The sequence below is a fragment of the Blennius ocellaris genome (genome assembly GCF_963422515.1).
Source record: "Blennius ocellaris genome assembly, chromosome: 14".
NCBI lineage: Eukaryota > Metazoa > Chordata > Actinopteri > Blenniiformes > Blenniidae > Blennius > Blennius ocellaris.
The window spans coordinates 10,980,417-10,995,317 of NC_137663.1; the positions used below are offsets into that span (position 1 = coordinate 10,980,417).

General features: G+C 39.6%; 1 protein-coding gene across 1 annotated transcript in view; it reads left to right on the forward strand.

The window, feature by feature from the left end:
- The window catches only part of stk32a (serine/threonine kinase 32A), a gene marked incomplete at both ends in the record, with an annotated part of 55,024 nt that overhangs the window by 30,248 nt on the left and 9,875 nt on the right, over positions 1–14,901 (forward strand). Inside the window, 4 exons of the mRNA XM_080508845.1 lie at positions 3,265–3,302; positions 9,999–10,088; positions 12,038–12,141; positions 14,023–14,139. Coding sequence (XP_080364971.1) covers positions 3,265–3,302; positions 9,999–10,088; positions 12,038–12,141; positions 14,023–14,139 — 349 coding nt within the window. The remainder of the gene's footprint in view (positions 1–3,264; positions 3,303–9,998; positions 10,089–12,037; positions 12,142–14,022; positions 14,140–14,901) is intronic.

The following is a 14,901-nucleotide window of genomic DNA, read 5'->3' on the forward strand; positions in this document are numbered from 1 at the left end:
CAAGTAAATCAGCTTTAATGATCATTGTGGTGGCAATATACAATATGCACCTCTCAGATATCTGCCATTGGTAATGTAGGAGTCCAAATGAATCCTCCATTTAATCATCAAGACCTCGCGGAGCATTTGAGAAGGGCTCTGAATATTGAATATCTCAATGGTTCAAAGCATTTTTAGAGCTGCAGGTATACGTTCCATAGACGAGGGAACAGAGACATGCTGAGAACACGCTGTACCTGCTTCACTTTCTTAGTTTTAGATTACAGCCTCAAAACTTAAGACACATTCAGAAAAAGATAGCTGATAATAAACACTGAGATACAACAATGTTCACCACCCTGAATTTGAGTTGTGAAATCATGTTTTTATTGTTAAAAGCTCATGTATCAAGTGTAAAAGTTGAAACGCAAAGAATTAAGTTTGCATGTAACAGCAAGCTACAGACTGAGGTTGAGTACAAAACCGTATTTAGATAACACTTTGGTAGGTTGTAGCAGAAAAAACAAAACAAAAAAAATCTTATCTATGAAATGCAAACAAATTGATGATTCATAAAATTCACAAACAACCAGAAGCTCACAGAAAACCAAATTACATAGAAAGTACATGCACCCACATATCAAACAAAAAAGTAAGAGTGGCATTGGGTATGTCTTATTGCAACATAAATGTATGTAAAATGTACAAATTGTCTTTAAGAATGTATCTGTTGTGTATAATAGATGAGCTATCCATTCCATTTCTTTTCTTTTAGCTTTAGACTTAGTGATTTTTGTAGATGGTTTTAGTGCATTGTCCAATAAGTTAGTGTCGCTCATGGAGTTTTGGAACCGCTACTCTTGATTTAAGATTGAGACCTAACCGAGACTTTTGGATGTCTTTGTAAAATAAATGAATACAAATGAGCAGAGAGGCAAACATTTGCGAGAAAGGAGGTAGAAACAAACCCAGGTGGGAAGATGAGAAATCCACATTCTAGGAAGTCTCAGTCAACACCTGTTCTTCCTCTCAGATGTCTCATCTACTCCCACAACTGCGCCCCCCCCCCCCCCCCCCCCATGCCATGCGAGGTACAACTAAAGTCCATTTTTATCTTTTCTTAAAATGAGTCATCACATTCACAAGTCAGCCAACGGTTCACTTCCTGGGAGTCGGGCCTCTGTAAATCAGTTGTGGGTTTTTTTTACTGACTCACAGTGAGTGTTTGAGACTCACAGACAGCAGGACTGACGGAGAGGAGATATGCCACCTACAGAAGCTACAGAACGTCACTGCCAGTAAATAAGACATCAGAGCACCGCCCGCACTGTTTTCACTCACAGGTGAGCAGTGGGAAGAGCAAAAATCATCAGAGATTTTTGTTCTAATAACTGGAGTCACCAACAAAACTTCGGCATTTACTAATTACAACCACATAGAACTCCCACATGTTTACATTTAGCTGAAAAAAAAAGTCTTCCAAGTGTTGTTAATGAGTGTTAGAGTGAACACTTATAGCCTCCAGCCAGCAGATCCACAGAACGGGCTTCCTGCTACTAAGAAATTGGTGACATCTTTGCAGTTTAACTTTGTGAAACAGAACAGAGCCCGCTTGTATTCAATAACAACAGCTGCTGGAGGACAGAGACGGATGGATTAAGGTTTCTTCCGCTCAAACACACAAACAAAAACACTTTGTTCGTGCAAGCACGATACACTCTGCTTAATTTAAAACATTGCATCTTGTCTGTAGTCATGCTGTTGTCACAAACAGAATCAGAGCAGGATTCATTACTCGCTTGGAACTTTTTAAAAACAATAATAACATGTTTAAATGCTCAAGTTGGCAGTTTTCTTTAAGACCATAAAGAGGAAGAATAAAAAAAAGTGATAATTGTTTTTCTGGGTGTGAGTGTTTTGGAGAGTGTATCTGCGGGCAGCAGCAGGGTCTGCATTAGTAAAGATCCTTCTTCGATAACTAAAGATCAACAGTTATAGTACATCCTAACATAAACAAAGACTGGATGGCTGCTTATTCTTCAGCAACTAAGCTCATTTTTCTCTGTACATTTTGTGAGTTAAGTTACTTTTTCTCTTTTTAATGATCCCTGTTGCACCCAGGTCTGCACTTTTTTACAGATTTTTGTGTTTTGTGTTCAAAAAACAACGTTTTGCAGCCACATGCGCTGTATCAAGGCAACAAATAATCAATGGAGTAAATTAAGCTTCCATCAGATGGTGGCATTTGATACTATTAATGTATATATATTCTATATATTTCACTATTTCACAAATATCTAAAAACAATCTGCATCGTGATGTACTGGATAGAACTCTTTTCTCATAGCGCAAATGTCCCCGGTTGGACTCGTGGTGGATTTCTGCGTGGAATTTGCATTAATTCCAAGTGTGTGGGTGGGTGGGTTTCCTCCGACAGTCCAAAAACATGCATTTTAGACTAATTAGCAGTTTGAATTGGCTGTAGGCGTGAATGTCAGTATATATGATTGTCGGTCTCTCTGACTGTCAATCCGTCCGGAGTGCAACCTGCATTCGCCCACAATCAGCCGGGGTGGGCTGGAATAATCATAAGCTCGACGAAGCTCCGTAGAAGATTGATGCGTAGCTTGAATCTTCGCTAAAAGGCATGGACTTTACTGCTGTTTGACAATTTGAGGATTTATTTGCAAAATAAGATTTCGCAGAGTGTTTGAAAATGGACACAGTCTCTTTATGCTGCTTATCTCTATTATTTAAGTATGGTGTGGCATGGAAGCGTTTAACAATGATACACTAACTAGATTCACAAGATGTATGTGTGTGTTTGTTATGAGGTGTGCAAAGCAAAAATGTGCATTGTCACCACTTTACATATTGTTTAAACTGTACATTTCGCTCATCTAATTCAGGTACAGCAGAATAGAATTATGTTTTCTTTCATCCATTCATAAATTTTAGTTTGAAAAACACTAAAAGAACTTGGGGAGTTGCCAAAAGTGTGAACCTTTTGACACTAAAGCTTTGGTTTCAGGTAAACACAAATTGTAATGACATACATTTTTTTGACTTAGTTCATGTTTCCTTTGAAAAAATTTTAAATGTAACTGTTCTCGAAAAAAATCGAGGCTGATAAAACACCACTGCTACTTATTCTCTAAATAAGTAGCAAATTTGAGTTTGTTTTTTTAAACTACATGCAAGTCTTTTCTGATTCAGTTTTACACCCTGCTCAAAAAAATACAGTATGGAAAACATGCTAATCCAACTGTCCTCTTTTCCTTTCAGAGATATCAAACCTGACAACATACTGCTGGATGAACATGGTAAGAGTCGTTATGATGTTTTTTAATGAATTCATATAGAAAAGTGAGGGGGTGGAATTCAAACATGGCACCGCATGGCTTTTAAATTTGAATTGACTCGCACAATGACCTAACTTGACTCGCCAACCCACGTTCGAAACTCAACTACTTCTGACTCAGGATTTCACCAAACCTCTGGGATCACTTTTGCACAGATCAAAGGAGTTGCAACGCTCAGAGGCAAGTTTCACAGTCATTGCCTTGATAGGCCTTGCAGCACAAGGAAGAAGAAATCCTCATGCCGTGATTTATTTCAGAAAAAATACCAACGTAGAGAAAGCAAGTGAATTCTTGTATTATTTCACTCCAACTATTGTCTTGTTTGAAGCATTCTCCCTTTTAGATATCTTCCTTGCTCGCCACTCTAAGGTGAAGAAAGATGGAGCGATGAAATAACAGTGTGAAAGACAAGGTGCAATTCATCACGTCTCTCCTTCTCTGAAAGAGGGGAAATCCTCCCCTGAATGATTGATAAGGCTCATCATAGGTTTTAGTGTCAGCTTCAGTTTCACGCCAGTGGAGGAACACACAAGCGCAGAGAGCGCAGTGGTTGTGTGTAAACTGTGGGTCAGAGGGAGGGGAGTCACTGTAAATCAAGGCAACATAAAGGGAGAATGTGACATCCCTCCATCACTACGCAAATCAAGATGAATATTAATGTATTTCTTGTAATTCATGCTTGAAAATTAATCTATCAACATCCTCGGATGTGATTCAGTATGCACACAAAAACTTCACAACCAAAAAATAAGCGGAGTGTTCAACATTACACGCGAGGATTTACTCGCTTGGTAATTTCAATCAGAGAGTTGCCCAGGTGATAATGTCAGTCTCTTTGTATATGCGCACGCTCTTCAAGGTACTTTCACTCAAACGGGCTCTTCACGTGTTCAAATTTATGCACATGTGCTGTCATGTTCTGCAGAAAACACATTTCAATCATGGTGAAGCACTCTTCACAGTTTCATTTAATTTGAGGACTTCCTTCCCCCCCAATTTGATCTGTTAATTAAAGGAGTTCCGGCTTGTCGGTCGGTAGCCTCGTGGTGACTCACCTCACCTACGCCAGTCCAGATTACTGCGATTGACTAATAGAACTCCTTCACCACATACACTCACGTGTCATTCTTGTGCAGGGCTTTTTTTCTTAAATAGTTTTTGTGCATGAGATAAAATGTTTTAATTAGGGAGCATTAGAGACGCTGCGAGGCGGATTGTATTATCTTTTTTAACTATTCACATCATTATGTTAATGAGAATAAAATGGGCCAAATTGTTACATCTGATAAGCGATGGCTTCATATCGTGTACACTCGTGTTATGGTCGAGACAGCCGATTATAAAAATCGAGGACACAGTGAAACCTTAAATGAACTGGTCTGTTGTAGCCCTTTAGAAAATTATCATAACTTATTCAAGGTTACATTATACAGATTGTACACTGACCGAGCTAAACGTCAAACGCCATCTGAACAACACCTGTGCCTTTGAAGCACCAGCATATTAATAGCATATTAATGAAATATACATTTTGTCAGGATATCAGATTGTCTGCATGGAGTTCTATATAGATAGCAAGTTGAAGTTCAAGGTGGGAATCTAGGGGGCATTGCTAAATATCTTCAAACCAACATACCTGACTGTCATGCTCTTTGCTCAAGTTTGATGGAGGAAAGACACATTGAGCACATGCACCACCAGGAGAGTCACCTTTGTAATTCATATTACTGAAAAAGTATATGATATCCTTTAATCGATGTCATAAGCAATATTTCAACCAGGGGATGATTTACAGGCCTCTGTCTTCTATACTGCTTTTTAAAACGGAAGGTCAAGGTGGTCTAAGGCTGTTTAAAAGCAAAGAACCTCCCACCTGATGAGAACTAACCACGACACCATCATGCAGCCCACTTACGGTGGCTCTATAATGTAACTAATTTACTCAAATTCTACCCCAAAGAGTCTCGCACTAATTAAAAAACAAAACAAATATGTATCCCCAGACTTCTGGCTATACAATTTAATATACAGATGAACATTGAGACACACATCTCAGAGGGTGCCGGGCAGCTGCTCGAGGGAGCTGAGGGATGTGGAACGGCAGCGCCGCTGTCGCTACAAGCATGAAGGGATGGCGAGGAAGATAAAGCGCATGAGAGTTAAGACGACAACGGAGAGCGGCAAACCAAGAGAGCCGCAAGGATATGACAAGGAGGTGGAAAGTGATGAGCAAACAATCCTGAGAAGAAAGATTTGTCAACGAAGGAAGAATTGAAGAACACAAAGAGGGGAAGACGTATTGGGAGATAAGGAGAAAAGGACCAGACAAAGAGATTTGAGGGGGTGGAGGTGGGGGGAGGGGGGGGGGGGGGCAGCTTTGTCAGCCTCTGACTGATTTGCACCGAACAGACGTTCACCTGTGGGTTGTTGTCCCCCTGCGTGTGTGCGTGTCCTTTCAGACTCACTGAGCATTCCTCTCCTCCTGCCGCAGCCTTGTACTTTACCTCTCTGCCGAAGTTTAAAGCAACATGAGGTATCAAAGGGGGGGGAGGAACGCAAGCTGTTTGCTCCTTTCATGAGTGAATTTTCCAAGCTGGAAGTGACCCGTGTTCCCCTGTGGGCAGACAGTGGAAAACTATTTAATCATGCACATTTCATGATGCTTTGTTAAACTGCAAAACCAGAAGATGCTGAAAGAAGTTCCAAGTGGGCCATTTCCCACATAGTTATTCTATGTGAGCTTGCACCCATACTTGAGCATAATATGCATGCTACATGCACTCCTGCGGGATTCTATTGTACGCCTGAAGGCTAATATGATATTGATAACACATTAACATTTACGGCCTTGTGTTGTCTGTTTGTGTTGGTCAACAAGCAGTTTAACCATGCAATGCATGCAAAACAATTACAATGAAATAAATCCACTGGAGTAATAGTGTAAAGGTTATGTTGCTCTAATTAAAGTAATATACATTGATATATACTTTGTTGAGCGAAGACAAGCACGTCCCCATCTCGAAAAATAGGCTACCTATTGTGTTTATTATAGTAACTAATGACTTTATTTGCATATCTAGAAATGCTTTAAATTTGATGCTTAAATTTATATTTTACATTATTGCTTCATTACGAATTGGCAGCTTCAGCCTCTTGTTCTCTGTGGTAATGTAATAAATAAATATGAACCCACATCAGCGTTAAAGGGCTCATATATTACAGCTTTTCAATATTTTCACGTGGGTGTCGTTTGTCCATAAACTTTGCATTCAAGGTTTGTTGCCCCAAATCCAGTTTTACCTTGATTTTCATCCATTTGAATATTGGATCATATGAGCTGCATTGGTGTGTGCGTGTGCCACCACCTTCTTCCTCGACTCTCTTATTGATAAGCAAATTGGCCACAGAGGAACTTAAAGAGGTGAAAATGTGCAATATTCCTTCTGTCATTTAAGTGGATATTAAGATGGAAAGATGTTCTCAGTTTAAAAAGGTGTCAATGCACACCTTGTGGGATGATGCTGGATTGCTGTCTGGCAAAAGTTGAGCCAAGTTAAACTTTTTTTTTTTTTGCTGCATGATGTTGCATTATATTTTCACGCTATTTTAACAAGAGAAACACAGACATGCACTTTCGAGATGGAAAGTTTGGAACACCACAGAAACAGGGAAATGCTTTTTGACCTGTCAAAATGGTAACAACTGAGGATTTCTCTGTGCTGTTCTATATTTCAATTCCGTTACTCTTCAATACAAAGCTACTATAGTTGGAGTCACGTTCAGAGTGGGACTGTGTGTAAACTCTTGTGTGTGTTGCACAGTTTTCATTAGTGCTGGGGGTGTCCTGAAATGCTGAAACGCAAAGAGGAATTAAAAATAGAATAGAAATGCTGCGGAGTATCTAAGTATCAAACCTCGACAGTTGTTGAGGTAATCCCAGTAAAACACATTAGATAACTAAGCCAGCAGGAATCCTGCTGAACTTTTGTTTAATGGCCACACATTTAAACTCTCACAAACAGGCACAGCTACAAATGACATTTTACCAGGATTTACTCACAATGGAAACCACCATTCTGCACAATAAGTCCATTCACTGAAGCCACTGATGATTTTTTTTTAACTGCAGTTTTTATGATCATCATAAACAGCAACTGACATTTACAAGCAAAAAGCACTGAGGAAGCCATATCTTCTCTGGTCGCATATATATTTCTGTTGTTATTATTAATAAAGCTATATAATTGTCCAACTATGTCCACTTTTAAACAATATAGAAACTTTCACCTTTTGCAATACATCTTAGTGTTCCAGTAATTATTTTCATTTGTTTGTTTGTGTTGGAGCATTTCCATAAAGCCAAAATCTGCCAATGGTTATTTTGCTTGTTGACTTTCTGTAAGTGTGCATCTTCCCTGGTGATGTCCTTAATTCTACACCAGAATGCTCATATTATATGCTTAAGGTCAAGTAGATACTTGTGCAAACAATATGTTTATGAAGTGCAAAACACTGATTGTAGGTCAGAAGGTTGAGCAGTTTAGAGATGAAGCTAATAAGAGGATGGGAGGTTTTGGACACGTGCTGAGGAGAGATCGCAGATATATTAGACAAAGGATGACGGAGGAAGAGATGGGAGGCCAGGGGAGAAGAGGAAGACCTCAAAAGATCCATGGATGGAGTGAGGGAGGACATGGAATGTGTTGGTAGAACTGGCAGGGGATACTGAGACGTGGAGGCAGACGACCTTATGCAATCACGTCTGAAGGGACAAAAAGTGGATACAGAAGCTTAATCATAAATGACACGGATCGTCATCATTATTCAACTTGTATTATAGCTTGCCTCGTTACACTTCATATTAATTCAATGTAAAACTTTTCTCTGAAGCTTGTTTCTTTCGAGGAGAAAACAGAAAGTTTTGCAATTTGTTCATTATTTTCTAACTCACCAACTTTATGTTCTTCAATATAACTGTTAATGTCAGCATCAATCAATTGTCACCCTGAATAATCCTCACAGAATAGAATATAATCCCTTTATTCTCATTGTGCAATTTTATAACAATATACTGTATAAGTGAGCTCCTCCTTTCCAAGTACAAGTATATTTAGAAAAAACAAAAATAAGCATACATAACACAAAGAAGTATAGATAGAAAGCAAAACTAGTTTTTAGGAGTTGAGGTACTAAACATTTATGATCAGAAGAAGTGGATACATGTAAAGAATCAGAGTAGTCTACTTAAGTACAGTAATAAAGTACTGATATTTTCATGATTATTATTTACATTTATCCAGACTTGTGTCATCTTTGTAATGGTCCAAAGAGCAAGCTCCTCCCCCTTTCACATGTTGTACTATTCTTCATTTTTTTCACTCTGATAAGTATTTTACATGACATCCATAATGCACTACATATGTTCTGCACTATTTCACTGAAGAGAACAATGTTTGAACTAAGCAGTACTTATCTTAGACATACTGCAGGTATAATATTATAATTATATAATTCAAATCAGATTGCTAATGCAAAAAAGATAAACATTTACACACCAGTTTCATACCTATAGGCATCCTCTCTTGTCGGCTGCAAAGCTACAACTGAACCAGAGATTTGAACCAGCCACCAAATGTTGATCAAGTCTGAGATGTTAAACTGATCTCGGAGCACCGTTTTCTTAAAGTTTCAACGCCTGACATTTTGATGATGGTTGTGTTCCTACTGACTGTAACTTAAAACGCTTGTCCTAAATCTGTCTTCAGCGAAGCTGATAGATATGCAGACGAAAAGGAGAGAGAGAGCAAGAGATGTACATGACAGAGGAATAAAGACATAAAAAATTAAGCTCTCCTCTACTATCCGTGCCAGTCTCAAATGATATTTCAGTCCTTGTGCACCTATCATAACCAATGCTCCTTATATATATAGGGATACCAATCACAATTTATTGTGTCATATCTACAATCTCATACCAAAGCTATAATTACAGTATGTATTTTTCAAGCAGATGAAGCTGTGGACGAACAGAGACCGACTATTTTTTGTTTCTTTGTCCAGGCAGTTCTGTTCTTGCTGTATCTTGGCTGTATGTGTTTGTAGGGTTACTGGGGACACCCATTCATCCGAACAATCACTCTGCGGCAGAAACTCCCTCGCCCTCTCGCTCAGCCTGACACACACACACACACACACACACACACACACACACACACACACACACACACACACACACACACACACACACACACACACACACACACACACACACACACACACACACACACACACACACACACACACACACAAACACACACACATCACATTCAGCTCATTAGTGTGTGCTCAGTGTGCATGTCAATGACTCTGGACCATCTTGCAGCACGGTGAGACACAGGTCAATGATTTGACATTGGAAGCCACTGGAGTTGCCCATTTACTCTTCTGACAATATTATAGCAAATAACTTTGATCAGGAAAACTTTGTGTTATCTACATGGGTTTGTATTGGACATAAAATCTCATGTAACCACAATCCAAAATGTACTATATGCCCCATCTAAGCTCAACTTGATTTAGGATTGGTAGTCTTCATAAGGGATTTGTGAATGTATATTTAAATGTGCACTTACAGTCTGTTCAATCTCTGTTCTTCAGGGCATGTCCACCTAACTGACTTCAACATTGCAGCTATTGTGAAAGAAGACCTAAAAGCAACATCCATTGCTGGGACCAAACCATACATGGGTAAGAATGTTTATTTCTGATTAAAAAGTTTAAAACCATGACCTCTAATGCTCCAATTTTCAGCACTATACATCATCTGTGTTAGAAAAGTCAGAGCAAGCGCAGGCCCTTTTCAATAAGAGTGGATAGCAAATGATGGTTGAAGGGAAAATGTTATGGATTCATTTTTAAAACTTCAAGCAAAGTTTATGGATCGACTTATTCAGAAAATTCCAGAAAATATGTAAAATGGTCAAGAAATAGTAGCAGCTCAAACGAGCACTGAACACTTATTGACCATTGACTCTCTTGTAAGTTGCATGTTGAAGAATGAACGAAAGGTTTTACACTTAGATTTTATGGCTACGCATGAAAACCCTAAACCATTTGAAAGAAGGCCGTCCTCCCTGACTCATAAGTACAGTAGCGGTCGCCAATGATGTGGATTCAGCTCCTGAGAGATCAGATAGGAGCCAACAGAATTTCAGGAGGGATATGAATAATGAGGCAGCACGTGTGTGTGTGTGTGTAGGTGTGCTCAAGATGTGCACGTTTTAATTTGTGTATATGTGTGTGGAAAGTTGCAGCCTCATAGAATGTGTTCATGATAGCAGAATGATCCATGTGTGACTGGATTTCATGGGTTCTCTGGGGGAAACCGGACAAAAAAACAAAAAAAAAAATCCTCTGTGAAAAGCTTCAGTAGATAAGCACAGCGTATTTTCTTTAACATGGACAGGACGAGGGTTTGTGACGGTGGTCATATTTCTGAGTAGACTGTGTGTGTCTCGGTCCCCATTACGACCCAGATAACACGGCAAATGAAGGAGTAAGAGATAAGAAATATTTGACTATTTGCTTCCATGTTACACCATATTATTCCCCTAAAATCAATCATTGGCCCATACAGGAGGCATAAAGTTAACAAAATAAAGTGGTTTGATAGCTTTTCCCTTCTTCATCAATTATTCACTACATCAGAGATTTATATTACCACTAAACTCAATCCAAACAGTATTTATTGACCCTGAATAAATGTGTTTAAAACGGGATGTTTTGGAGTGTAACTTGTTTCATTTTAAAATATGAGAATTTTGCAGGCTGAGATGTGGTGCAGAAATGTCCCTCCTTGATGTCGGAATTATTATTTTGATATTAGAGGTTTAACCTTGATATGAGATCTTCAACTCTTCCATAATATAGCTTTTGGTTGTGAATTACCATGATTTCTGTGAATAAATTATGTTGTAGTGTTTTCACTTGAGTGTATGAAGGACATTTACGTTGTCACATCTTTGTAAGTGAGGATTTCCAGATTTCTAGACAACTGAAATGCACAATTCGGTCTCGTAATGCTCTGTGAACCTTCCGCAATATTATTACATGGCATAATAACATCTGTATGAACAAGATGTGGTAGGATGTCCTACGTATACACTAAGACATTTGTTCCTTGTTTCCTCATTGGGCCTCCAGAGATCCCAAGATGTGCCCAAAGCATTGCCTCCTCTGAAGTTGAAAATCCAATGTAGATCTGGAAAATTGTCTATTAATTTTGACTGCATAAATTGTTTAGAGTGGGCGTGTCTGCCAGTCTTTGGCTTCACTTCAATGTTTTGGCAAATCGGAGATAGTAGAGGGGGGTCTGCAACCTCTCAGCATTCTTCGGCAGACCTCCACTGAGGGAAATGTTTATAAACCACTGCACTGAGTGGTGAAAATAATGAGAGAATTCATTTAGGGATTTGCAGCGAGAGTAAGAGTGTTTGGCACTGTCGTTGGTCATTAATTAAGTCTGTAGAGGGGAAGAGATTAATTTCAAGGTTGCTAACTGACCTATTGTCAGATTCAGAAAACTAACAACAGTGAACTGATCGTCCAAATCAGGAAAAACAATCAAAATGCATATTTATAGTGGAACAAAGATTGAAAAGCAATTGTATGTTATGACATATTGTTTTGTCCTTCAGCTCCAGAGCTGTTCCAGACCTTCGAGGGGTCCCACCCTGGATATTCCTTTTCTGTTGACTGGTGGTCCTTGGGAATCACAGCCTATGAGCTTCTGAGAGGACAGGTAATAAACACACTACACTGAAACGCAGCCATAAATGCACGGTATTAAAATAAAAAAAAAATAATAATAAAAAAAACTGTCAGTGAGAAATCAGAGAGGCAGCCAAGTCCAGACAAAGGAGGGTGGAGCCGTAATTGAATTTTCCTAAGTTGACCTGACTGCGAGAGGAGATGTTTGAATGTTTAGTCAGACGAATGGCCGCCGGAGAATGAGGAGATGGAATCTGAGTTATTCCAAAGGGCATATAATTGGAATTGATTTCTTTAAAATATTATCTATTTATTTCTCGCTGGTCCCATCTGGAGCAGTTTAATTTTGGTGTCACGGAAATAAACACAGAACATTATATTATCGCGCGATGGCGGCACTCTATTAGACTGAGAGCTGAAAGCGGTGTGTTTACGGTGGACCCGGAGCAGACGACAGCTGCAGAATATCCTCTCATGTTTCAGGATGATGATGATGATTGCTCGAACTACAGTAACCTTTGTGACGACGACCCAGAATACCCGAAACTGATCCGTAGCTGTCATGACGTGTAACAAGAACTCATTTCCTAACATTTCAGAGCAATCTCCTCCCAATTTTCCCTGTCGAGCTGTTAACAGTTGGTGTACCACGGCATCCATTATGCTCGCTTAAAATGTATTCTGTCCTCTTTCTGAACTCTGGAGTTATCCTCCCAAGGAAAACGCTATCCAACTGTATTTTGCCTCCATTACTTTGCTTTTGTCCTTCTTCTGACCTTGTCTCTCTTATCTTTCCTGTGTCAATGCGCAAGGACATATCTGCTGATTTTCTACCTTTCACTCACCCTGAAGAGAACTGTCAAACACACCTTTACACCAAAAATGATACGATTTCACTTCTTCACATTTTTGCTAACCCCCACCCCGCCCTCCTCTTTCCAATCTCTTTCCCAGCACACAACCCTCACCTTCTTCCAGAGCATCCATTTTCACGTTGTCGCCAATGGGCTTTCTGCACTTTCCTCTGACTGCCACATTTCACCCCTGTCTTTAAACGCATAAATCAGTTTCACGCTGGTAAAAACTGGCTGTGTAAAATTGAGATGCAGCTCACCATTATCCAGCTTCCAGGCATCTTTCAATCTCTTTTACTCAGACATTCTCTCTTAAGCTCCTACCACCGCATGCTGCATCCATTCTGCAGTTTTATTTCACCATCAAGCTCATTTCTTTCACCAAGCTTCCCCGGTGAGTCTGACCACTGGTTGCAGATTGAAGTTAACTCTCAATCTAGAAATGTATCACTTCTGCATTAAAGACTTAGACGGGGAACGGAAGATAAACACGTGTTGTAATGCATGAGACACTTTCTAGAACAGAGGTTTATAACCTGGGGATTTGGAGCCACACGTGGATCTTTAGCCCATTTTTATCACTTTCATTTCTTTGCATACTAGACATTCTTTTGCTAAAAAAAACTCAAACTAAACTGGTTGAAAAGTTAATAAACAAAACAGCTCAAATGGAGAAAAAAGCCTGAAATGTAAAAAAAGATATATTGCTAATCGTCAAAATGGCTAAAGCAGCTAATATATCTTACGAGCTGCTTCTGAAGAAGTGAATGTTTGTCCACATACACTCTATTTATCACCGACCGGCTCAATTTCTTCCCAAGTTGCTTATCCCTGCTTCCTGTCATTTATCCACATCGGTGCAGAAAATGGGTCCATGCAAGGTGAGTACAAGGAGAAAGGGCCAACGGAGAGTTGAGAAGGGCCAAGTGCGGAACAAACTCGAAGACACTTCATTTATCACAAAAAATAAATACAAACTTCCTCCAGGCAGCACATAACTGTGAATATACCTGTAACATTTTTTTCCTTCGTTTCCCTCTGATTTCTTTTCATTTCAGAGACCATATGTGATGAGATCCAGCACACCAACTAATGAGATCCTTCAAACGTTCCACAAGGTCCATCCGAGCTACCCGGCAGCCTGGTCTTTGGAGATGAAGTCCCTCCTCAGAAAAGTACATACAAATTACATATATCACCAGACATTATTCTCCCCATCCACTTTCAATGGCACAGTGGGAACTTTTCTCAGCATTTAAAATCTTAATTTCCTATGGGGAGGCAGATGTCAATACCCGACTCTATGGATTTCATTTGAGCAAACAAGTACTGGCAACAGCATCTTAATTAGATGGTCTTTTTTCACTCCTATAGTCGTATTTGCACACAGCATGCCTTTAGAATTCTAATCGAATGAGATCAGTATTCAGAAACAGAGAAACTGTGAAAGAGTGCTTGGACACGTATGGTATACGGTGAATATCGTAATGAGGCAGAAGATGCAACAGATACATTGTTGGGAGAATCACTCTTGAATTGCAAACATTTACATGATTGTGTGTTTCTATATACCGTGAAGAGGGTATCTAACCCTCAACAGGTCTGGCGAGAAGTGTCTTCTTGTTGCAGTTTCCCTTATCAAGTTAAAATATCTGCTGTTGTAGTGTTTTGGTTTTGTTTCAGCAGTGATCCACTGCAGTCAAACTGTTGCATTGGTTCGTGCTCAGACTCCTCGATACTCATTGGCATTCCAGCAGCATGTGCATATATGCGTGTGCGCGTGTGTGTGTGTGTGTGTGTGTGTGTGTGTGTGTGTGTGTGTGTGTGTGTGTGTGTGTGTGTGTGTGTGTGTGTGTGTGTGTGTGTGTGTGTGTGTGTGTGTGTGTGTGTGTGTGAGCGTGTGAGAGGGAGTGTACGAGGGAGTGTGTGTGTGTGAA